At 45.3% G+C, this 24,176-nt stretch overlaps 1 protein-coding gene across 1 annotated transcript; it reads left to right on the plus strand.

Moving 5' to 3' along the window:
• Positions 1 to 21,967: 21,967 nt before the first annotated feature.
• LOC128642367 (4-hydroxybenzoate polyprenyltransferase, mitochondrial-like) lies at positions 21,968 to 23,274 on the plus strand. Its single transcript, XM_053695121.1, is given in 2 exon segments — positions 21,968 to 22,772; positions 22,774 to 23,274. Coding segments are annotated over 2 exon segments (1,047 nt in total). The 5' UTR covers positions 21,968 to 22,061; the 3' UTR covers positions 23,110 to 23,274.
• Positions 23,275 to 24,176: the final 902 nt, after the last annotated feature.

The raw sequence follows: 24,176 nt of genomic DNA on the forward strand, positions 1-24,176 counted from the left end.
CTCCCATAGAACCACCTCCCTGGCCAAGAGAGCTACCCCACAAGGCTTTTTGAGCCTTCAAAAACGGTGAGGAGGAGATTGACAGCTACCTCCAACTTTTCGAAACCCAGTGTGAGTAGCCATCTTGCTTGGGAAGCTGTCCGGTCAAGCCCTGGATGCTTTTCACTCTGTACCCCAGGGGACCAGAAGCATTACAACCAGGGTGAAAGAACGCGTCCTTGCCTGCTATGCACTCACGCCAGAGGCTCATTGGCTCATTGGCTGAAGTTTGGAGGGCTAAAGAGACAAGAGGGGATGCCGTTCACCGAGTGCACCCACCGGTTCACCCGGTCCTTGGAGGAAGAGGCTACCCAGCTCATTTTGTTCGAACATTTTTACAACAACTCCCCGGCGAAGATCCAGGACTGGGTCAAAGATAAGGGGCCTGCAACAGCCGACCAGGCGGCTGTCCTGGCCGATCAGTATTTGGATGCCAGACGCCAGACCACTCCTGAGCCCCGACTGGTGACCTGCTCCACTCCCACCTCTGCCCGCCCTCCGGCTCCTACTCGGTACCCCCAGACTCGGCCGGTGCCTGTCTGCCCATCCGGGCCCCAGCTCATCCCAGGGGTGCTACAAGTGCGGGCGTCCAGGCCACATAAGAAGAGAGTGCCCAGAGCGGAGGCCAAGGAATCCCTCTCCGGCTCAGTGGACCAGTACTCCTGTCAGGAGCTACCAAGCTGCGGTCCACTGCCTGTACACTGAGGACCCCACCAACTACACCGTCTTGGCTGAAGAAGAAGTTGGGGTCCTGCATGAAGTGCATCCCGCAACTGGCGACAATCACCGACACCATCGCTAGGACGTTTGGGTCAATGGGCAGGTATCCCAGGGACTAAAGGACACTGGAGCTACAGTCACCCTGGTCCAACCCCGCCTGGCCCCCCCCTCCAGCCATACAGGGAGGATAATTGCCGTTGGGGTGACTGGTGGTGCCGTACTAAGGATCCCCACAGCACAAGTGCACCTGGATTGGGGTGTCGGGCCCGTGCTATAGAAGTAGGGGTCATGAGCCACTTGCCTGCTGAGGTCTTACTGGGAAACGACCTTGGCCACCTTGCCTCGGCTTTTGTGGGGGATAAACACCAGGATGTTGCTGCAGTAACCACCCGCCAGCAAGCCAGATGCCAAGCCACTGCATCTAATCTGGGGACCCAGGTGAGACATTCTGCCCCGACTCCTACCTTTCCCCGACCCTCTACCCTGACCCCTACCTTGCCCCGACCTTCCCCTCCGACTCCAACCCTACCCCCTGACCAATCCGCCTGGGCGTCCTCCAACTTCATCCAGGCGACGTTGAGTGACCCGACCCTAGCCCCTTACAGAGACCAAGTAGGTACAGACCCCCTGGACCCCGGGGAGGAACGTTTCCAGTGGGAGAGAGGGCTCCTGTACCGGATCTCTGAGAGGAGAAAAGGGCCGATGCCCAAATGTCAGCTGGTTGTACCAAAGAAGTTTTGGTCCGACCTGCTGCGGATAGGGCATGATATTCCCCTAGCTGGACTTTTAGGAAAGTCCAGGACCCACCACCGCCTGACCCAGACCTTCTTTTGGCCACAGATTACAGTAGACATTAAGGACTACTGTAAAACTTGCCCAGTGTGTCAGAAGGTAGGGAAGACAGGAGACCACACTAAAGCTCCCCTGAATCCCCTTCCCATTATTGACGAACCCTTCAGTAGAGTAGCAGTAGACATAATTGGACCTTTGGCCCGACCTAGCCCCACTGGGAAGAAGTATATACTTACAGTGGTTGACTATGCTACCCGATACCCGGAGGCAATCCCCCTGGCCAATATCCAAGCGGAGACAGTGGCAGATGTAATTTCCGGATATTCATCAGGATAGGTTTCCCCTGGGAAGTGATCTCCGACCAGGGAACTCAATTTATGATGTTCAGATGACCGAGTCCGCCGGACCTTTTATGTGAACATGTTAAAGGCATACCTGGAAAGGAACCAGGATGTGGCCGCTATCTGTGCTCTGGCTGTGGAGGACTCCGAGAGTCTTCCCATTCCAGAGCTCCCCGGGTAAAATGAGACCCCCCAAGGAGTAGCCGACATCCCCCTAGACGAGAGGTTAGAGACTGGACAGAGAGAGCAAGTCCGGTGACTCCTCGAAGACAGAAGAGATATGTTCTCTACTGTCCCTGGATACACTGCAGCGGCCATACACCGACCCCAGGACAGGCCCCCCTACGACAGGCAGCCTACAGGGTCCCAGAGGCAGTTAGGGACAGTATGCACTGCAAGCTCAGGGGAATGTTAGACCTAGATGTTGTTGAACTGTCCAACAGTCCCTGGGCCTCCCCACTGGTGCTGGTACCCAAGAAGGACGGGACTACCCAGTTTTGCATTGACTACCGTCAATGACAGAACCACAACTGTTGTTTACCCTATGCCCCGAGTCAATGACCTATTAGACAGAATCGCCCCCGCGGCCACTTCCTGACCACCCTCGACCTCTGCAAGGGATACTGGCAGATCCCTTTAGACCCTGAGTCCGTCCCCAAGTCTGCCTTCATCACCCCCTTCGGCCTCTACCAGTTCAAGGTCATGCCATTTGGGATGAAGAACGCTCCAGCTACCTTCCAATGGATGGTGGATCACCTTCTGGATGGCCTCCAGGACTATGCCTGCGCATACCTGGACAACATCGCCATCTATAGTGACACCTGGGAGGACCATTTGGTTCAGCTAGGCGTCGTTTTAGATCGCATCAGGGCCGCCGGTCTGACCCTGAAGCCAGACAAATGCACCATAGGACTCTTGGAGGTCCAGTACCTGGGCCACTGAGTGGGCTGTGCAAAGCAGCGGCCGGAGCCGGACAAAATTGAGGCAGTGGTGAACTGGCCAACCCCCAAGACCAAAACACAAGTCCTACCTTTTCTAGGAACCACCGGGTATTACCGTAAATTTGTCCCCAATTACAGTGCCCTGGCCAAGCCCCTGACCGACCTAACATGTAAGCGACTCCCTTGACAGGTCCTGTGGTCCCCAGAATGTAAGACTGCCTTCCAGAGCCTACCAAGTCAGGTAGACGAGGAGGGGCAAGACCACCCTGTAGCTTACATCAGCCGAAAGCTATTGCCCAGTGAAGTAGCCTATGTGGCGGTGGAGAAGGAGTGCCTGGCTCTAGTGTGGGCCCTTAAGAAACTGCAGCCCTGCCTCTATGGGAGGCCTTTCACTGTCCTCACGGATCATAACCACCTCGTATGGCTCAACAGAGTGTCTGGGGGACAATGGACGATTGCTGTGGTGGAGTTTAGTCCTGCAGCACCTTAACTTTGACATTCAGTACAGGCCGGGAAAGAGCAATGGAAACACTGATGGACTTTCCCGGCAAACTGACCCATGTGTGGATCTAGCCGAGTCTGCCGAACTGGAAGGGGGGGAGCTGTCACAGATACCGGGCTGCAGGGCTTAAACCTCTATCCCCTACTACCTCACCCCCTCCTATTTTTAAGCGGATTTTGACTTTTTGAGAGCCACGCGATCTCCCAGAACTTGGATTTACTTTGTTTGTGGGTCACACATCATTAGGAAAGAGCTGGTCCCTGACCGCATAGTCCCTATCCGGCCGACCAGGCCCCCCGGTGTCCCTTACCCCAGGTAGCTCCAGCGGCCCCTTGTCACAGAGCTCTGCTCTTTTGGGGATTGGTACCCCTTGGGGAGGGCAAGAGGTGGGGACTCCTATACTGCTCCCCAACCCGTAAGAGTTGCATCTGTTGTGATCACAGACCAGGTAGGGCAAACAAAGGAGGCCCCCTGAACAAATTGGTGGTCTAGCCACCATGTCAGAGAAAAACAAGAATATTAGTTGTGATATTCGAGTATAATCATTGCACCATTGATGTAGCATGTGACAAGCAAAGGGGATGGCGTCCGATACTGCAATCATTAGGCCTAACACCTCCATACACATAGCCACTGAAGGGTATGATAGAGACTGAAGTTTTAGACAAGCTGAAACTAACTTCATTCATCTCTTTTCTGTCAGAGAAAGAGTCTTGGACACTGAGTCTATTTGGAATCCTAAATAAGTGACCTTTGTCTGAGGAATCAAAAAACTCTTTGAAAACCATGATTTTGAAGAAATAACAATAGTTGAGTTGTGTGAGATTCTGCTAAATGAAAAGATTGAGCTAGAACCAAGATATTGTCCAAATAAGGAAACACAGCAATACCCTGCTCTCTGATTACAGATAGAAGGGCACAGAGAACCTTTGAAAATATTCTTGGTGCTGTTGCTAGGCCAAACAGAAGAGCAATGAACTGAAAATGCTTTTATAGAAAAGAGAATCTCATAAATTGAAAATGGTCTGGATGAATAGGGATGTAAAGATAAGTACCCTGTAAGTCTATTGTGGACATATAATGACCTTGCTGAACAAAAGGTAGAATATTCCTTATAGTTTCCATCTTTAAAGTTGGAATTCTTACAAATTTGTTTAGTGTTTTCAGATCCAAAATTGGTCTGAAGGAATTATACTTTGTTGGCACAATGATTAGATTTGAGTAAAAAGCCTTTCCTTGTTCCTGTAGAGGAACTGGGACAATCACTCCCATTAATTCTAGATGTGAGACACATATTAGAAAAGCATGAGCTTTTACTGGATGTTTTGGCACTTGAGTTAAATAAAACCGTCCCCTTGTGGGGTTTGATCTTGAAACCAATTCAATATCCCTGAGAGATTTTATTCTGAATCCAGGGATTTTGGAGAGATTCTGACCAAATTTTCTGAAAAAGTTTTAATCTGCCCCCTACCAGAAGAACTGGGTTGGGGGCCGCACCTTCATGCTGTTTTCTAGACAGGATTAGGTTTCTTGAATTGCTTATGTATTTTCCAATTGGAAGAAGGTCTCCAATTAGAGCCAGGGGTTTTTGGAGAGGGGGAAGGCTTCTGATCTTTGTTTCGAAAAGAACGAAAACGATTTGGAGCCTTAAATTTCCCTTTAGATCTATAGTCTTGAAACAGAAAATCTGACTTGCCTCCAGTAATGGAAGAACTAATTGAATCTAATTGTGAAAAGAAATAGAAAGAGTAAGTAATCTCATTTTAGAGACCATATCAGCATTCCAAGATTTAAGCCATAAAGCTCTTTGTGACGGACTTCCAGCTACTCCGACTGGGTAGCACCGTCGACCAGGTCCTTCCTCTGCCTGGAACAAGTGGCTATGTAGCTCAGGAAAGTGATTCTAGCAGGAGCCCACCCAAATAACTAGACAGACTAGCATTCAGGTGAAAGCAAGAACTGATTTTATTAAAAACACACACTCCTTTTATACAGTCAGCTCATCTTGATAAGACAAAGAGACAATGCCACAGTTTTCCCGCCATTCCCGCCCCTCCAGACTGACTGGCGCCTCCATAGCAACCATAGTCCCATAGAATCCCAGGACACAGTGGTGACGGTTTTGGAGTGATCCCGTGGGAGCTGCAGCACTTCCAGGTGTCATTTGAAAGCTCTCGGTCCCCAGATGCCGCAGTCCAAAAAGCGGCATAATTCGTTAATAGGGACCGAAGATACAACGCGTTGAATTTATGGGGGTAGGGGTGTCCAAAACCCCCAGTTCCCAATGCAGCTCCCCTCCGGTAATTCCCCCACCTCTTGTCCTCCCTAGGGGCTACTAATCCCCAAAAGACCGGAGCTCTGGGGCATATGGTTGCTGGAGCGACAAGGGGTAAAGTTAGCAGTGTATCCTGCTGTCCTGTGGCCGACCGGGAGTTCCAGGAGCCTGGACAGCCTGAGAAGGGTTAGGCGGGTGTCCGTGGTAAGGCGGCTAACCGGGAGTTCCAGGGGCCCGGCCAGCCTAGGAGGGTTTTCCTGGTCATACACCAGTTTTTCACAAGACAAGCAACCAAAGCTTCCAGGGATTGTGGTTGCTCTGAGGAGCCCAAAACCACTGAGAAACAACAGGGGAGAGGTTGTAGGGGGGTGGGGGGGGGGGTAAGTGTTCAGCCCCTGCAGCCCAGTATCCGTGACAACTCCCCCTCTCCAGTTCGGCATACCTGGCTAGATCCACACACGGATCGGCCTGGGGATGTCCAAGTAGTTTATGCCACTTCAGTCCACCGGGAAAGTCCGTCAGCATTCCCATTGCTCTTTCCCGGTCGGTACTAAATGTCAAAGTTAAATGGCTGGAGGGCTAGGCTCCACCTCAACAGTCTCCCGTTGTCCCCGGAAACCCGGTTGAGCCATACTAGGGGGTTGTGGTCAGTAAGGACGGTGAAGGGTCTCCTATATAGGTAGAGCTGCAACTTCTTCAAAGCCCATACCAGCGCCAGACACTCCTTCTCAACCGCCGCGTAGCCTATTTCTCGGGGTAGCAGTTTGCGACTGATGTAGGCAACGGGGTGGTCCTGTCCTTTCTCGTCCGCCTTGCTTAGTATGGCCCCCAACCCGAACATGGAGGCATCTGTGTGGACAGAAAAACGTTTGACTGGTTTAGGAGCGGCCAGTACTGGGGCAGAGATTAAGGCAGATTTAAGACTATGGAAGGCTTTTTCACATTCGGGGGACCACAGGACCTGTCGGGGAAGTCGTTTACGGGGCAGATCAGTCAGGGGTTTGGTGAGAGTGCTGTAATTAGGGACGAACCTCCGGTAGTAGCCTGCAGTACCCAGAAAGGCAAGGACTTGGGTTTTGGTCCTGGGGTGGGCCAGTTAGCCACTGCCTCGACTTTGGCCAGCTCGGGTTGCTGCTTACCGCAGCCGACTCGGTGGCCTAAGTCCTTAACTTCCGAGCGCCCAATGGTACACTTATTTGGCTTCAAGGTTAGGCCGGCGGCTCGAAGACGATCTAAGACGACGCCTAGGTGGACCAGATGGTCCTCCCAGGTCTCGCTATAGATGGCGATGTCATCCAGGTATGCACAGGCATAGTCCTGGAGGCCATCCAATAGGCAGTCTACCATTCTTTGGAAAGTGGCTGGGGCGTTCTTCATTCCAAACGGCATTACTTTAATCTGGTATAAGCCGAAGGGAGTAATGAAGGCAGACTTGGGGACGGACTCAGGGTCGAGGGGGATTTGCCAATAACCCTTGCATAGGTCGAGGGTGGTCAGGAAGTGGCCTCAGGCGATTCAATCTAACAGGTCATCTACTTGGGGCATGGGATAGGCGTCAGTGGTGGTTCTGTCATTGAGTCTACGGTAGTCAACGCAGAACCGGGTAGTTCCGTCCTTCTTGGGTACTAACACTACCGGAGAGGCCCAGGGACTGTTGGACGGTTCAATGACACCGAGGTCCAACATTCCCAGGAGCTCCCGGTGCATACTGTACCTGACGGCCTCTGGGACCCTGTAGGCAGCCTGTTGCAGGGGGGTCTGTCCCGGGGTCTCCACCCGGTGGATGGCTGTGGTGCTAAACCCAGGGACAGTAGAGAACATGTCACTTCTTTGTTCCAAGAGTCGCCGGACCTGCCTTTTCTGTCCGGGCTCTAACCTATCGTCTAGGGATATGTCATCCACCCCCTGGGGGGTGTCAGTAGGTCCGGGAAGCTCCGGCATTGGAAGACTTTCAGAGTCCTCCACTGCCGGCACACAGATAGTGTCCACATCTATGGGTCTCTCTATGTATGCCTTTAACATGTTCACATGAAAGGTCCGACAGATCCTTTTATCTGAACACTTCGCTACCAGGTATGTGGTGTTCTTCAGTTGTTCCACAACCCGGTAAGGTCCTTGCCAAGAGGCCTGTAGCTTGTCGGTTTTGACAGGCTTCAGAGCGAGGACCTTCTGTCCCATGATCAGGGTTCGGGTATGGGCGATCGTACCATCGCTTCTGCCTGTGCTGAGAGGCTTGAAGGTTCTCGCGTACCTGGGCAGCCAGGTCCTTCAGCCGGTCTCTGGGCTGGAGTACATACTCCACAACAGAGTGCTCTTCCCTCCGGTGGCTCCCTCCCAGTGGGCTCATACCAAATCTAGCGGGCCCCTGACCGTTCGACCATATAGAAGTTCAAAGGGGGAAAACCCGGTGGATTCCTGAGGCACCTCTCGATATGCAAAGAGGAGGTGCGGCAGGAATCTCTCCCAGTCCTTGTGAGTGGCTGAGAACGTCCGAAACAGTTGCTTTAGGGTCCCGTTAAACCTCCAACACAGCCCATTCATCTGGGGATGATAAGGGGCGCTGTGCAGGGGTTTAATCCCACACAACTCCCAGAGTTGTTGAGTGATTTCCGCAGTGAACTGCGTTCCCTGATCGGAAACCACTTCCCGAGGGAAGCCTACCCTGGTGAATATCCGGAGCATCGCATCTGCTATTGTCTCCGCCTTGATATTGGCCAAGGGGATTGCCTTGGGGTATCGGGTGACATAGTCCACCCCTGTAAGGATGTATTTCTTCCCTGAGGGGCTGGGCTGAGCTAATGGCCCCACAATGTCTACTGCCACTTGGCTAAAGGGTTCCCCAATAATGGGCAAACCTCACAGGATTTACAGTATTCCTTAATATTGGCTGTAATGCCTGGCCAGAAGAAGGTTTGAGTCAAGCGGTGGTGGGTCCTTTGCTTTCCTAAGTGGCCGGCTAAGGGGATGTCATGACCTATGTTCAGTAGGTTGGACCGAAACTTCTTCGGTACGACCAGCTGGCGTTTGGGCACCGGTCCTTTTCTCCTCTTGGAGATCCGGTACAGGAGCTCTCCCTCCCACTGGAACCGTTCGTCTCCGGGGCCCTGGGCGTCAGCACCTACTCAGTCTCGGTAAGGGGCTAGGGTTGGGTCGCTCAATGTTTCTTTGGCAAAGTCAGAGGGGGTCGCCCAGGAGGGGGTGTCAGTAAGTTCAGGGTTAGTGGGGACGGGCCGTTGGGGAAAGGTAGGAGTTGGGGTGGTAGGTCTTACCTGGGTCCCCAGAGTTGGTGAGGTGGCTTGGCATCTGGCCTGCTGGCGGGTAGTCACTGGGCAGGTATCCGGAGAGGTATCCCCCACAAAGGCGGACACAAGGTGGCCAAGGTCGTTTCCCAACAGGACCTCGGCAGGGATGTGGTGCATAACCCCCACTTCTACATTGCAGGAGTCGGTTTTCCAGTCCAAATGGACCCAGGCTGTAGAAATCCTGAGGACCTCACCTCCCGCTACCCCCACAGCAAGGGTGTGCCCCAGTGCATCCTGAGGGGGGAATGAGGTGAGGTTGGATCAAAGAAACGGTGGCCCCCGTATCTCTCATTCCTTGAGCCGCCTGCCCGTTGACCCAGACAACTTGCCGGTGTTGTTGTCGGTTGTCTTGGTCCATTGAGCTGACATGGTGCAAGACACCCACTTCTTCTCCTGTCCACTCAGCATAGGGGTCGGAGCTCGCTGTATGGGCACAATAGGCAGCGGCCTGATATGTGCTGGCTTGAGGAGACCCCCACGAGGTTGAGGCAGGGTTTCTTGGCGGCTGGGCTGGGGGGTTTCGTTGTCTGGCTGGGCAGTTCCGTATAACATGTCCGGGGTGTCCACACCCATAACACCCCCAGGAATTGCTGCTCCCAGCCGGGTAAACAGGGGGAGGCTGGGTCTGTGGCTGCCGGTAGACCGTTGGGGGTCGAGCTGGGGCTGGAGCGGAGCGGGTTGCTGGCCGGGGGTCCGTGGCCGCCTGGCGCCGGGCATCCACATACTGATCGGCCAGAGCGGCAGCTTGGTCAGCTGTTCTGGGTCCCTTGTCTTTTACACAGTCCCTTATCTCTGCTGGGGTGCGGTTGTAGAACTGCTCCAGGAGGATGAGTTGAACAGCTTCATCTAGGGTGGTGATGTGGCACCCAGTAACCCAGGAGTTCAAGGATCTAGCTAAGCGGTGGGCAAACTCGGTATACGGCTGCTCCTCTTGTCTTTGTAGTCCCCTGAATTTTAGCCGGTGAGCCTCCGGGGTGAGTCAGCCCCTGCAGCCCAGTATCTGTGACACTCTTCTTGAAAGAATAGCTAAAGACATAGTTTTAACATTGATCTTGATAATGACAAATACTGCATCGCAGATAAAAAGATTTGCTTCTTGTAATAAATGAAGAATATTATAACATTCAGGGTCTGAAGAAAATTGCTGAGCAAGATTAGAGAGCCAAAAAGTAGAGGCAGTGGCTGTGTCAGCAATAGATATAGCTGGCATAAGAACATAACCAGTATGTAAATAAGCTCTTCTCAAAAGAGATTCAAGTTTCCTATCTAAAGGATCTTTGAAAGAAGTACTATTCTCTAAGGGAATCGTAGTACGGTTAGTTAGAGAAGAAATATCTGCATCTACTTTTGGGATAGTTTCCCATATCTCCAAATTGGCATCAGGTAAAGGATGCAATTTTATAAACCTAGAAGAAGGGTTAAAAGAAGTACCAGGTTTAGACAATTCTTTCGAGATAATATTAGAGATTGCGTTATGAACAGGAAATATCTCTGGAATTTAAATTGTTACAAGGTTTAGCTTCTTCAATTCCTAAAGTGACTAAAACTTCTTTTAAAAGAGAACGAATATGCTCAATTTTAAATAAAAAAGAAGATTTATCTGGTTCAGTATCAGATGAGGGAGCCTCAGTATCAGAGGAATTATCATCATGAGAAGATACGTCAGTATTAGTCTTATCAGTACATACTTTTCTAGGTGAAGGTAAAACATTAGCTGATCTCTTTCGCTTATTTGAAGGCGGAATTTTAGTCAGGGCCTTCTCAATTGAAGCAGCAATAAATGTCTTCATTGCTGAGGGTACGCCATCTACATCCATCTGTGAAATTGAAACAGAAGGATCATTTGAAACCATAGGTACATCATTAGGGCGAGATAAAAATAATATAGATGAGTCACATAAATTTGCTGACGATGGCACTTCAGAAGATTTGCAAAAAACACACTTAGCTTTGGTAGAAATGTGTTCAACAGACTCAGGTCCTATGGTGATTTCAGGGACAGAAGCAGGATGTTCCATTATGGCCAATGTTCCCAAAGAGCGTACATAAATCATTTGACCGGCAAGTTCAGATTTTTTAGAAAATATTTCAGAAGATATTGCAAGCGATTTGCTTATACAAGAGCAGTAGAAAAGGGGACCTCTGAACAGCCGGTAGCCAGGCACTTTGCTCAGGCCAAACACAAGGTCTCTGACCTAAAATACATTATCATCGCCCACATAGCGCCACTTACCAGGGGAGGCGATCGTGCCAGGATGCTACTTCAGCGTGAGGCAAGATGGATATATGAACTGGGCACTATGGCACCACAAGGACTAAATGTTCACCTTGATTGGAATTGTTTCCTATGAGAGTCCACATCCATTTCTATCTCTATGAGAGAACATGATCCAAATACTCCATATAGCTGTCTGGTTTAGGCAACATCTCAATGGGAGAGAAAATTAAATGTATCTTATTCAGCCCCCTGTTAGATGTAAAAACTTATAGTCTATTAGAATTGGAAAATCTAAATTGTCACTGCTCTGGTATAAGCAAATCGCTTACAATATCTTCTGAAATATTTTCTAAAAAATCTGAACTGGCCAGCCAAATGATTTATGTACGCTCTTTAGTTTAGTACTTTTCCTGCCTGTATGTGTAGTAACTTGTATTTTTACAAATAAAATGTTCTGGTAGACAGGCAGATATATATATGCAAATACCTTAGGTATGTTCCCTTATGTGGTCTGTTTTGCTCTATCCATGTGCTTAACACACTGCTATAGTTCATGATAATGGATTTTGGATGTATGAGCTATAACTCTTCCTATAATTACAGTACTGTCCATATTTAAATACCCTGTCATGGGGGTATCTGTTGTTATTAATACGGATAAGAATTGGCATTGAGTTGTGCCTTCATCTGTATACCATAACAAGGATACTACATCACAGGATGCCATATCAGAATGGTTGATTTAGTACATGTGCATAGATATGACCGTGCCCCTTTAGTATCATTTGTTAGCCTGTTGCATATGAGATTAATACACTGATGATTATATTGCAGGTTAAGCACTATTATGATTTTGTCCTCCTCATTTTCAGCTTGATATTATCGCAATTGTTTTTGCTTTTGTTTTTAAAGGTTTTCACCTGGGAGATTTCACTGCGGATCACTGTGTTGCATCCCGGTTACCATGACAACCGATGACGTGTGATTGTGACACGTGGTTGCCAGGACTTTTGCTACAATGCTGGCGGCGCCGCGGGTGTGGGTCATGGGTCTATTTATGTTGGGTAAGCAATGTTGACTGTATGTATGTTGGTTTGAGGACGGGGGAGACCCTGAAACGTCACCTTATTAAAGATTTTGTCTGACACTAAAGACCCAGTGAGTGCCTTTCTATCTGGACTATATATATATATATATATATATATATATATATATATATATATATACACACATATACAGTTGTGCTCATAAGTTTCCATACCCTTTCAGAATTTATGATTTCTTGGCCATTTTTCAGAGAATATGAATGATAACACAAAAACATTTCTTTCACTCATGGTTAGTGTTTGGCTGAAGCCATTTATTATCAATCAACTGTGTTTACTCTTTTTAAATCATAGTGACAACAGAAACTACCCAAATGACCCTGCTCAAATGTTTACATACCCTGGTGATTTTGGACTGATAACATGCACACAAGTTGACACAAAGGGGTTTGAATGGCTATTAAAGGTAACCATCCTCACCTGTGATCTGTTTTCTTGTAATTAGTGTGTGTGTATAAAAGGTCAATGAGTTTCTGGACTCCTGACAGACCCTTGCATCTTTCATCCAGTGCTGCACTGACAATTCTGGATTCTGAGTCATGGGGAAAGCAAAAGAATTGTCAAAGGATCTGCGGGAAAAGTTAGTTGAACTGTATAAAACAGAAAAGGGATATAAAAAGATATCCAAGGAATTGAGAATGCAAATCAGCAGTGTTCAAACTCTAATAAAGAAGTGGAAAATGAGGGGTTCTGTTGAAACCAAACCACGGTCAGGTAGACCAACTAAAATTTCAGCCACAGGAAAATTGTTCGGGATGCAAAGACAAACCCACAAATAACTTCAGGGGAAATACAGGACATGTGGTGTGGCTGTTTCAAGATGCACAATAAGGAGGCACTTGAAGAAAGATGGGCTCCATGGTCGAGTCGCCAGAAGAAAGCCATTACTATGCAAATGCCACAAAGTATTCCGCTTACAATACGCCAAAAAGCACAGAGACAAGCCTCAAACCTTCTGGCACAAAGTCATTTGGAGTGATGAGACCAAAATGTGGCTTTTTGGCCACAACCATACATGCTACATTTGGAGAGGAGTCAACAAGGCCTATGATGAAAGGTACACCATTCCTACTGTCAGACACAGAGGTGGATCACTGATGTTTTGGGGAAGTGTGAGCTACAAAGGCACAGGACATTTGGTCAGAATTGATGGCAAGATGAATGCAGTATGTTATCAAACAGAATGCCTCATTTTCCACTTCTTAATTAGAGTTTGAACACTGCTGATTTGCATTCTCAAATACTTGGATATCTTTTTATATCCCTTTCCTGTTTTATACAGTTCAACTACCTTTTTCCCACAGATCCTTTGACAATTCTTTTTCTTTCCCCATGACTACATGAATTCAGAAATGTCAGTGCAGCACTGGATGAAAGATGCAAGGGTTTGTCAGGAGTCCAGAAACTCATTGACCTTTTATACACACACACTAATTACAAGCAAACAGATCACAGGTGAGGATGGTTACCTTTTAATAGCCATTCAAACCCCTTTGTGTCAACTTGTGTGCATGTTATCAGGCCAAAATCACCAAGGTATGTAAACTTTTGATCAGGGTCATTTGAGTAGTTTCTGTTGTCATTATGATTTAAAAAGAGTAAACACAGTTGATTGATAATAAATGGCTTCAGCCAAACCCTAACCACGAGTGAAAGAAAAGTTTTTGTGTTATCATTCATATTCTCTAAAAAATGGCCAAGAAATAATAAATTCTGCCAGGGTATGTAAACTTATGAGCACAACTGTATATATATATATATATATATATATATATCATATATGTATATCTATATATTGTATATATACTGTGTATATATATCATACATATATTATATATTTAATATATATACTGTATATATATATATATATATATCATATATGACCCCCAGACACAGTCCCCAAATACTGACCCTACAGTCCCCAAATACTGACCCCAGACACAGTCCTTAGAAACTGACCCCAGACACAGTCCCTAGAAACTGACCCCAGACACTGACCTAACAAGCTGTCACCTCAGGAAACATCATTGTGATCATCATAGCAGACAAAGACGCCGCAAAAACTTCCCGCGCTGCATGTCATTTAGCGCTCTATGCGCTTTTTACTTCCTCACTGTCCTGTCGTGCACGGACGTGTTTATCAGTGCGCGGGTATACACAGAATACTGCGCGCTTGCGATGCCGCGCACGCTACAGGGAACATTAATTATGGCATAGAAAATAATGTTTGAAAAAAGTAAAACAAATTACAATTTTTAAAAAAAAAAATCCTAGCTTAAAAAAGAACTTTGAGGTTTGGAAAAAGTCTTTCTCAATAAATATAAGGTTATAAAAACACTGTATAGAGCGCTTTAAGAATATAAACTTATGTAGTATATAAAGCCCCTATACTCAAATGAGGGCGTCTAAGTGTTGCAATGAACTACTATTTAAAGTAAAAAAGGAACAAAAATCGCGGCAAAAAAACACGTGAAATTACCTTTCAAAAAAATATGATGTCATAAGGGGCTGGTTTAAAGGAGATGCTACACGGCGTCGCACTCATAGAAAAAAAAAAACAAGCAGCAAGGTAAGCATCTGAGATTCATGAGATCTAATATAATATACTGTGGCAAAGAAACTAAACATAATTGCGGTTTAAATACCGTTCCTCAAAAAATTTAAAACAGTTCTGTCCCTGGGCTGCAATATAACAGTATATACAAAACATAAACCTTTGAAACAGAAAAGTGCCCAAATTAGCTAGGAGTGTCTGTAAAAGAAAAAAAATTACTTACCGTAATAATACTGATAGACACTTGTCCACTGCAAGCAAACCAGTGCTGAAACATATCAGCAGAGGAACATATATGGGAGTATGAAGAGAACTATGAAGGGAGGCAGAAAATGAATCACTGCAACCGGTTTACAGATAGCCCATTAAAAGGTATATACAGAGGTAAGAACATGTTAACCTTAGGCAATACTCCGCTTACTTCCCTCTGACAAACATTGTACTCTGAGGAAAAAACGGACTTCAATATACACTGAAGCACATATCTTAAGCACATCATACTTTAACCACCTCCAAAGGAGGCAAAGTTTAAACTGAGATATGAGTGAGGTGGGTGGGGTATTTATAGGCTTTGAGGTTTGGAAAACTTTGCCTCCTCCTGGTAGGAATGAATATCCCATATGTAACAAATCGTGCACTCTGACCTCTGGCCAAGTTCTGTAACACTTAAACTTAAAATGGACTAGCACCCTCGCCAACGACTGGCCTGATCTCATCAGTTCATTCACGCCAAACTCTCATTTAAACACTCTTTTATAGAACTCCCCACATCCTCCAAGTCAACATGGTGGATAACAGCCCTCCCTATTTTTCTGACAAATATATCTGGTGGCGAGCATTGTTCACAATATTCTAATACCATAGATAATACCCATTCCCACCTCTGACACCATAACACTTCACCTAACACTCTGTTCCAGAGAAACCTAATTGAAGCCCGTCTTCTTTTCTAGCAACTACTCTGCCCAAAATATAAAAGAATGCCCCACTAACCATATTTTCTTACTACCTACAACATCAAAGAAAGGAAATAAAAAATACTAAACCATCACACTCTCAACTCAGGGCGAATATAAACACAGTACCTAATAGATCCCCATCTACCAATGTTGCATATCACTCTTTCATCCAAACCCAACATGGAAGCTTCAGTTGCTGCCACTATACGGAAGGAATAAGACCCAGATTCCACAGGGACAAAGCCCAATTGATTATAGATTTGTTGAAAATAGCCCTAAACTGAAATTAAAGGGACACTGAGCCCAAATTTTTTTCTTTCGAGATTCAGATAAAGCATGCAATTTTAAGCAATTTTCTAATTTACTCTTATTATGAATTTTTCTTCATTCTCTTGCTATCTTTATTTGAAAAAGAAGGCATCTAAGCTAAGGAGCCAGACAATTTTTGGTTCAGACCTTGGACAGCACTTGTTTATTGGTGGGTGAATTTATCCACCAATCAGCAAGAACAACCCAGGTTGTTCACCAAAAATGGGCCAGCATCTAAACTTACATTCTTGCTTTTCAAATAAAGATACCAAGAGGATGAAGAAAATGTGATAATAGGAGTACATTAGAAAGTTGCTTAAAATTGCATGCTCTATCTGAATCACAAAAGAAAAAATGTGGGTTCAGTGTCCCTTTAAGTAAGAGGAACACTGTTCTGATGCACAAACAATGGGCCATAAGACTGAGGCCGTATTTCCAAAAAATTGCTGCAAAGACACACCTCTGTGTCATTTGCAAAAATAAATATGTAAGACCCTTTCCCACTTGGTCCATCTTACTCTTTCGTCTTACTCTTTCATACGAATATCTCCACTTTTGAGCACAAAGCTATTACATCATCTACTGTGAAACCCCCCGTCCATTTTTTATTCCTACTCACCAATTCAGAAAGTCAAAAACTCTAAAAAATGCCAAAATAAACGCTGTTCGAAACAAACAACTGTCATATAGGGAAGCACACACCTCATTCAAAACTTCCATAAGTTTCTTCAACAAACAAAAGGAAATAGGTCTCCTACCATCTCTACTTTTTCCTTTTTGTCTCTCTAAACCCCTCAAAACTTGCCGGACACAAAAACCCTTTGTCACATCGGGCACCTCTAAGAGCTTAAACTGAAAAGCTAACACTGCCAGTCTTCTTTCAAAGACTGAAGTGGATGAACCTTCTTTACACCAGTCCCACATCCATTTCAGCAAGACCACCCCCAGGTTGTCCTTACCTTATACAATGTTTTTTTCTGGGTAACCACAACTCCCAATTGTCCCATACCCTGGGACCAAGGACTCCTTTACCAGGTCTGCAAGTCCTCCTTGCCAAGCTGACATAGAATGTTCGGGCACTCCAACCGCTCCTTCTCTGCCTTGGGCACCAGCTTCCGAAAATCGCTCCCACTGAAAGCTAGACAAGGAATCAGATATAGAATTATATGCACCAAGGATATGTCTAGCATACAGGATAACACATACACTCTTAAGCATTGTAGAACTAACACTCTTAACAGCCTTATCACTAGTGGAGAAGATACTGCTAGGCTATTCAAAGCGCATACCACCCCCTTATTAGATGTATAGAAATCTACACATTTGTTCTCCAACTATCTATTCCATACAAACAATGACACAAGTATGAAAAAGAGTTCAAAGAACAGAAGGTTCTTCACCAGAATCTCCTCCTCCCAAGCTTGAGGCCACCTGGCTAGTACCATATACCAATGACCCTGAAAGAAGGCCCCAAAACCCATGCAACCCACTGCATCTGTCACTAAACCCAATTCCTCATTCGAGGATCTTTTTTCTTGAATCAAATTCGATCGATTAAAATCTGACAGAAAACTCAGCCATACCCTCAAGTCCTCCGTATGCTCTCTAAAAAGTCTCACAAAATGGTGAGGGTGGCAGAACCCCTGCCGTGGCCAATGTAAATCGCCTACTAAATATACGCCAAATATGAATAATACGACAAGCAAAGTTTAATTTGCACAAAAGTGATGGAAGGTCTTTTAATGTCACTTTGGGGCCCTCAAAAACCAATGTATAACCCCCACTAAATCGTCAACTTTATTAATAGGAAGTCTGCACTTCATTCTCACAGAATCAACGGTAATACCAAGAAAGAGGGTTGTAACTGGACCTTCAGACTTCTCATAAGCTATAGGCACTCCAAAATCCTCAGCCATACGATAGAAACCATCCCTCAAGGTTAAACAATTCCTCGACCCAGCCCGACCCACAAACAAGAAGTCATCCAAATTGTGCACAACCAAGCTTAAGCTGGTCTGTGCACACACCACCCACTCCAAGAAAGTAGTAAAACTCTCAAATAGAGAGAAAGACACTAAGCACCCCATCGGCAGGCACAAATCCACATAATACGCCCCTTCAAAGCAACAACCCAGCAAGTAATGCAAGGTTGGGTGAACAGGTAATAAACGGAAAACTGCCTCAATGTCAATTTTTTGCAAGAAGAGCTGTGTGACCTGCCTCCCTCACTAAATCGAGAGCCTTATCGAACGAAACAGAGGACAGTTCTTCTGGTATCCCATCATTTACAGAACCACCCTTCTGGAATTTTCCAGGGACACTTTTTGGAACTACTGCCAATGTTGAAATACGCAAGTTATTTATTGGAGGAACAGGGAATGGACCTGCCATTCGCACTAACACTACCTCCTTTTTGAGCTTCTCCCAGACCACACCAGGCCATTCCCTAGCAGATTTTAGGTATCCTCCAAAATGACCCTTACCCCGTAGAATGAATCACAAAACCTTCCTCTAAGCCGCTCAGCAACAAGGCAGCTTTTTCTGTGTAGCCCCTCTGATTGCCGTACTTGCCTAACCAAAGTGCTATCACGTTTACTTACACCGGTGTGAACCCCTTTTTCAGGTATTTCGGGCCCCCGGACGTCTTGTCCCTTTTAAGACACTTTGATTAAGGATGAGCTCCCCTGCAGCTGGAAAACATTAATTTCAGGAACTTATAAGATGAACCCCACTTACAGTTCTTGTCATTGTAGGAAAAACAGAAACCCTTTTTTTATTTTTATTTAAAGCATAATCTTTTATTGAGGTTTTTATAAAACACATTGTAAAATACAGTTTCTAATACAATAATCCAGAAGACAGGTTATGTGTTCCAAATAATGTCATAAGGTAAATTACTAACAGTGCTTAAGTTATTAGAGCACATGTTATCTTGTTAGCAAACTCCTGCTTCTTAGTTGTAGACATACATTAATAAAAGTTAGTTGAAAGTAAAGACAAACAATGAACCATAAGTCTACAAATAAATTTAACACTTAGAAATGAAACCTAATTTTCTGTAGTAAATGTTCCTTGCAAAATTAGAGGGTCACTTTTGGACCTGACTACGCTAATGGCATAAACATGAGGAATAATAGCAATGTAGGTGGCCACTCTTCGGCCTTAGCATATACAGTATATAGAGTGTATAGTTTCTGATATAGATGTAATGGGTAAGATATCTATGTAAGATTACGGCTGTGGATGTAATGGCTACATGTAAGGACCTAGAGTGTGGTGTAATATGAAAGACATTCATCTGCGCAGTATTCTAAGACATAAGTGCTCAGCAAAAAAAGGAACCCTGTATGGGTCAACAGATACTATGTTCGTAGGAGCTAGTGGAGATCTCGACTCACTCATATGGTTCCAGAAGGCCCCCAGGTCGTCAGCTCCGTAGAGAGTAGAGATGTATGTGTCACTGGCAAATATGATTGTAAACTTGTCGGCCTCAAGCCCCGCCTCGATCGGCCGCTTCGTAGCAGGATCCGGGGTAACAGCGATGATGTCGGGAATGACATCAGGGTATCTCTCTGGGCCAGGACAAGGATCGATCTGAGGTTCCACCCTGTAGTTTGCGCCACCATTATAGATAGGCCTTCATGGACCTCGCCGGCTATCCTGTTGTGTAAACGGTTTCTCCTCATCTTCCGGTAGGTGAGTAACAAAGGAAGGTGAGTTGTTGAGGTCACTATCTGGAGTGTCTAGCATACCCTCCCAATCAAGGGATAGGCGATGGAGGAGTGTGTTAAAATGGGCGTCCATATGGATCTCTAACACAGCAAGTGCGTATTTGATCTCGGAGTCCATCTTTTGGACTGGTATGAAATTCATATCTGCCCCAAATGAATGAGCGGTAGATGAGAGTCCAATCTTTGGTCTAGGATCTAGGTTCTATTGTGCATGAGCAATGTGCCATTAACATCATCAGGGCAAGAGCTGCTTGACCCAGGTAGCCTGAGGGGAGTGTTGAGATCATGAGCAGAGGCCTCTGTCTGAGTTCCCAACGGTCCAGATCAGATCCTAGGAGACCCAATTAGGTGATCTTGGTATCTTTTATATCAGCTGATAGTATGGTAGCTAAATCTAATAGTTTTGAGGTTGGATGCCTAAATTCTATAGAGATATTCAATAGATTAGTATAAGGGTTCTGGGAGCTTCATATTTTACGGCTTGTCATGGCCACATCTTAGCCACACCCTTTTTAAGTGGTGCTGGTGAGCTACCTGAGGCTGACCCACCGGCTCCCCCATGAAAAGTGTAGATATATGCTTTTTAACTATAAACCTATATCTCTATCGTCCCATTTCATATCAGGTTTAACTGACAGCCGTTGAAAAAATTGCTCGTCATAAACCAACTAAGCCATACGTTCTCATGTGCCACAGCAATTTCATCAAGATAGCAGAAAAGTGGGGCACCTTGATCTGGGAACTTCCCTGCAAGCACACTGAAGTAAATCACAAACTACTGAAACCAGTATGTGAAGCATACTGTAATGCTTTTTTCTCTCTTCCTTCTTAACTGCATCCTTCTTAAGTTCCTCAGGAACCTCAAAAGACTGGCCCAAAGTCAAGAGAGAAAAGAGTTCAATAAACTCTCATTTATAAATTTTTTCTTTAACTTCCATCATTAGATGCATGCCTAACGGACCTATGGAACATAAACAGTACCGAGACATGGTGGTATCTGCCACCCGCAGCTCCGGTCCTCCAGCCATTTTGCCAGACCCAGTCGCAGGGCTATCCAAAATCAAGGCCCCACCCCTCCTTAGACCCGGCATTAGGCCACAGGCCATCACTGCTGAACTCTTTCTGCCCACCTCACTAGGACAGAGACACACCTCAGTAGAAAGGCTGTCTTCTGGATCCAAGTGAATGCTATCCGTCCATGAACACTGTAGGCCAAAGGAGTCCTCCAAGTGTAAAAATCACCTATCATCTGTTGTATCACTCGCAACAGAGGCTCAAACTGCCTCTTGAAGCAATATCAGCAGAAGAACTCTGCGTTGGGAGCTTTATGAAAATAGGTATTCATGGCAGAGCAGTGGTACACGCCTCATATTAACATACACAAAGACCAGTGTGGGCTGGAATGGTGTAAAGCATGCTGTCACTGGACTCTGCGGCAGTGCTCTCTGAAGTGATGACTCATTCTTCACTATCTGGCAGTCTGAGAGAAGAATCTGGGAGTGAAGGCTGCTAGGAGAATACTACCTACTGGAATACGTAGTTTATACTGTAAAGTTTGGTGGAGGAGGATAATGGTCTGGGGCTAGTTTTCAGGGTTTGGGCTAATCCTATTAGTTAAAGGATCATCTTAAAGGGACATTATACACTAGATTCTTCTTTGCATAAATGTTTTGTAGATGATCCATTTACATAGTCCATATGGGGGTGTTTTTGTAAAATATGACTTTTTGCGTGGGATTTTCATAGCTCAGGTATTACAGGTTGTGCATTCAGGCTAAAAAGCTTGCGTTAAGGCCTATACCGACACGATCCATACCGCCATCTGAAAACAGTAGTTATAATTTTTGTGCCACAAAATTGTTTCACAAAACTCATAACTAAATTGTAACATAGTACACTAACACCCATAAACTACCTTTTAACTTCTAAACTGCCACCCTCCCGCATCGCAAACACTATATTAAAGATATTAACCCCTAATCTGCCACCCACCAACACCGTGACTATTAAATACATTTATTAACCCCTAATCAGCCTCTCCCTACATCGCAGACACTAATAAAAATTATTAACCCCGGGCTATGGGAGGGGCTGTAGGCAGTGACAAGGGGACCTGCGGGGAGGGACTGGGGCCGACATGAAGCTGCCATGTTACAGAATGCTCCTGTGTACGTCAATTCCTAGACATATTTACAGGCCTTCCGCACATTGCTTTAAAGAATCATGTGACTATAACTCTCAAGAATATGATCTTAAACAGTTGCCATTGGTCATGAACACCAGATGTTTATATACTAACAAGTCAATACATTTTTGTCAGAGAAACTGGAGGTCCAGAGTGTACCATAGTCCACCTTACAAAATTCATGAATGGAAACGATCACTTAGCTTTTCTGCTGCTGGTATGGTGAATTCAATGCAAAAAAATGTCCAGCCTTACCTGAGGTTAATGAGACTGGATAAACCAATAGGCACCTGGCTGCTGTACTTACCATGTACCTGGAGTATTGCCCTTGCTGCTGTACCCGGCAATCTCCCAGACCTATCATTGCTGGCCTTATTTGGTACTGGTGCTGTTCTAATGCGAGGGGCTGGCTGTACTATCAATGACATGTGGGACAGAGACTTTGATAGAAAGGTATAAAGAACTGCTAGTCGCCCCATTGCATCAGGGGACATCTCTCAGTTTCAGTCATTGGTGTTTCTTGGTGGACAGCTAAGTTTGGCTTTGTGTGTCCTATTGTGTCTGAATTATTATAGTATTGCCCTGGGAGCAGCCTCCTTGTCCCTGGTAGTCACCTATCCACTGATGAAGAGGGTAACCTATTGGCCACAACTTGTTTTAGGGCTTACGTTTAACTGGGGCGCCTTGCTTGGGTGGTCTGCTGTAAAAGGTTCCTGTGATTGGTCGGTCTGCCTTCCCTTATATTTCTCTGGTGTCATGTGGACTCTAATTTATGACACCATCTATGCACATCAGGATAAAAAAAGATGATGTTTTTGTTGGTGTAAAGTCAACTGCCCTGAGATTTAATGAACAAACTAAACAGTGGCTGAGCGGTTTCAGTGTGGCAATGCTTGGCGGGCTGACATTAACAGGACTGAGTTGTGATCAGACCTTTCCCTATTACACTGCTGTTGTGCTCACTGGGGCTCATCTTTTTTATCAGATATATACTCTAAACATAGACAGCCCTGAAGACTGTTGGAAGAAGTTTATCGCCAACCGCAATGTGGGCTTATTGCTTTTTGTAGGTATTGTTCTTGGGAACTTGTGGAAAACACAAGACAAAGATGAATGCAAAGAAAACTGTTCATGACCACAGAGAGACTGCAATCTTTTGAACAGAAAACCTTAAATCACTATTTATATTCTTCACTGAGCAATACGGCTTGTTTGTATTTTAGATTAAAATGGACATTGTTGGAAATGTTGAAGCACAGATTATTAAAAACAGTACAATAAAAAAAAAAAAAAAAAAAAATGATTAACCCCTATTACGCCGCTCCCTGACATCACCGCCACTATAATAAAGCTATTAACCCCTATTTCGCCGCTCCCGACATCACCGCCACTAAATAAACCTATTAACGCCTAAACTGCCAGCCCCCCACAAAGCAAAACAATAAATTAAACTATTAACCCCTAAACCTAACACCCCCCTAACTTTAAATTAAAATTACAATATATAAATAAATAAAAACTTACCTGTGAAATAAAAATAAACCTAACCTTACTATTCTAATAAAATAAAAAATACTACCAATTTAAAATACAAAATTACAAATTTAAAAAACCTAACACTACGAAAAAATGTAAAAAATCTAAAATTACAAAAAATATTAAACACTAAATTACGAAAAATAAAAAACACTAAGCTTGCAAAAAATAAACAAAATTATCAAAACTAAAAACATTGACACCTAATCTAATAGCCCTATAAAAAAACAACAACCCCTAAATAAACCCCCCTAGCCTACAATAAACTACCAATAGCCCTTCAAAGGGCCTTTTGTAGGGCATTGCCCTAAGTTAAACAGCTCTTTTACCTGTAAAAAAAAAATACAAAGTCCCCCAACAGTAAAACCCACCACCCAACCAACCCCCCCAAAATAAAAAAACTTAACTCTATAAAACAACCTAAGCTACCCATTGCCCCTAAAGGGGCATTTGTATGGGCATTGCCCTTAAAAGGGCATTCAGCTCTTTTTCAAAAGCCTAAAGCCCTAATCTAAAAAAAAAACACCCCAAAAAATAGGATTTCAGTAGCTCTCATGTCGGGGGCAGCAGATTAGGGGTGATTAGACTTGGGGTTTATGTTATGGTGTTTAAACGTAACTTTTCCCCCCCATAGACATCAATAGGGTTGCGTTATGGAGATTTTTC

This window comes from Bombina bombina, chromosome 1 (assembly GCF_027579735.1).
Source record: "Bombina bombina isolate aBomBom1 chromosome 1, aBomBom1.pri, whole genome shotgun sequence".
In the NCBI taxonomy this organism is placed as follows: Eukaryota; Metazoa; Chordata; class Amphibia; order Anura; family Bombinatoridae; genus Bombina; species Bombina bombina.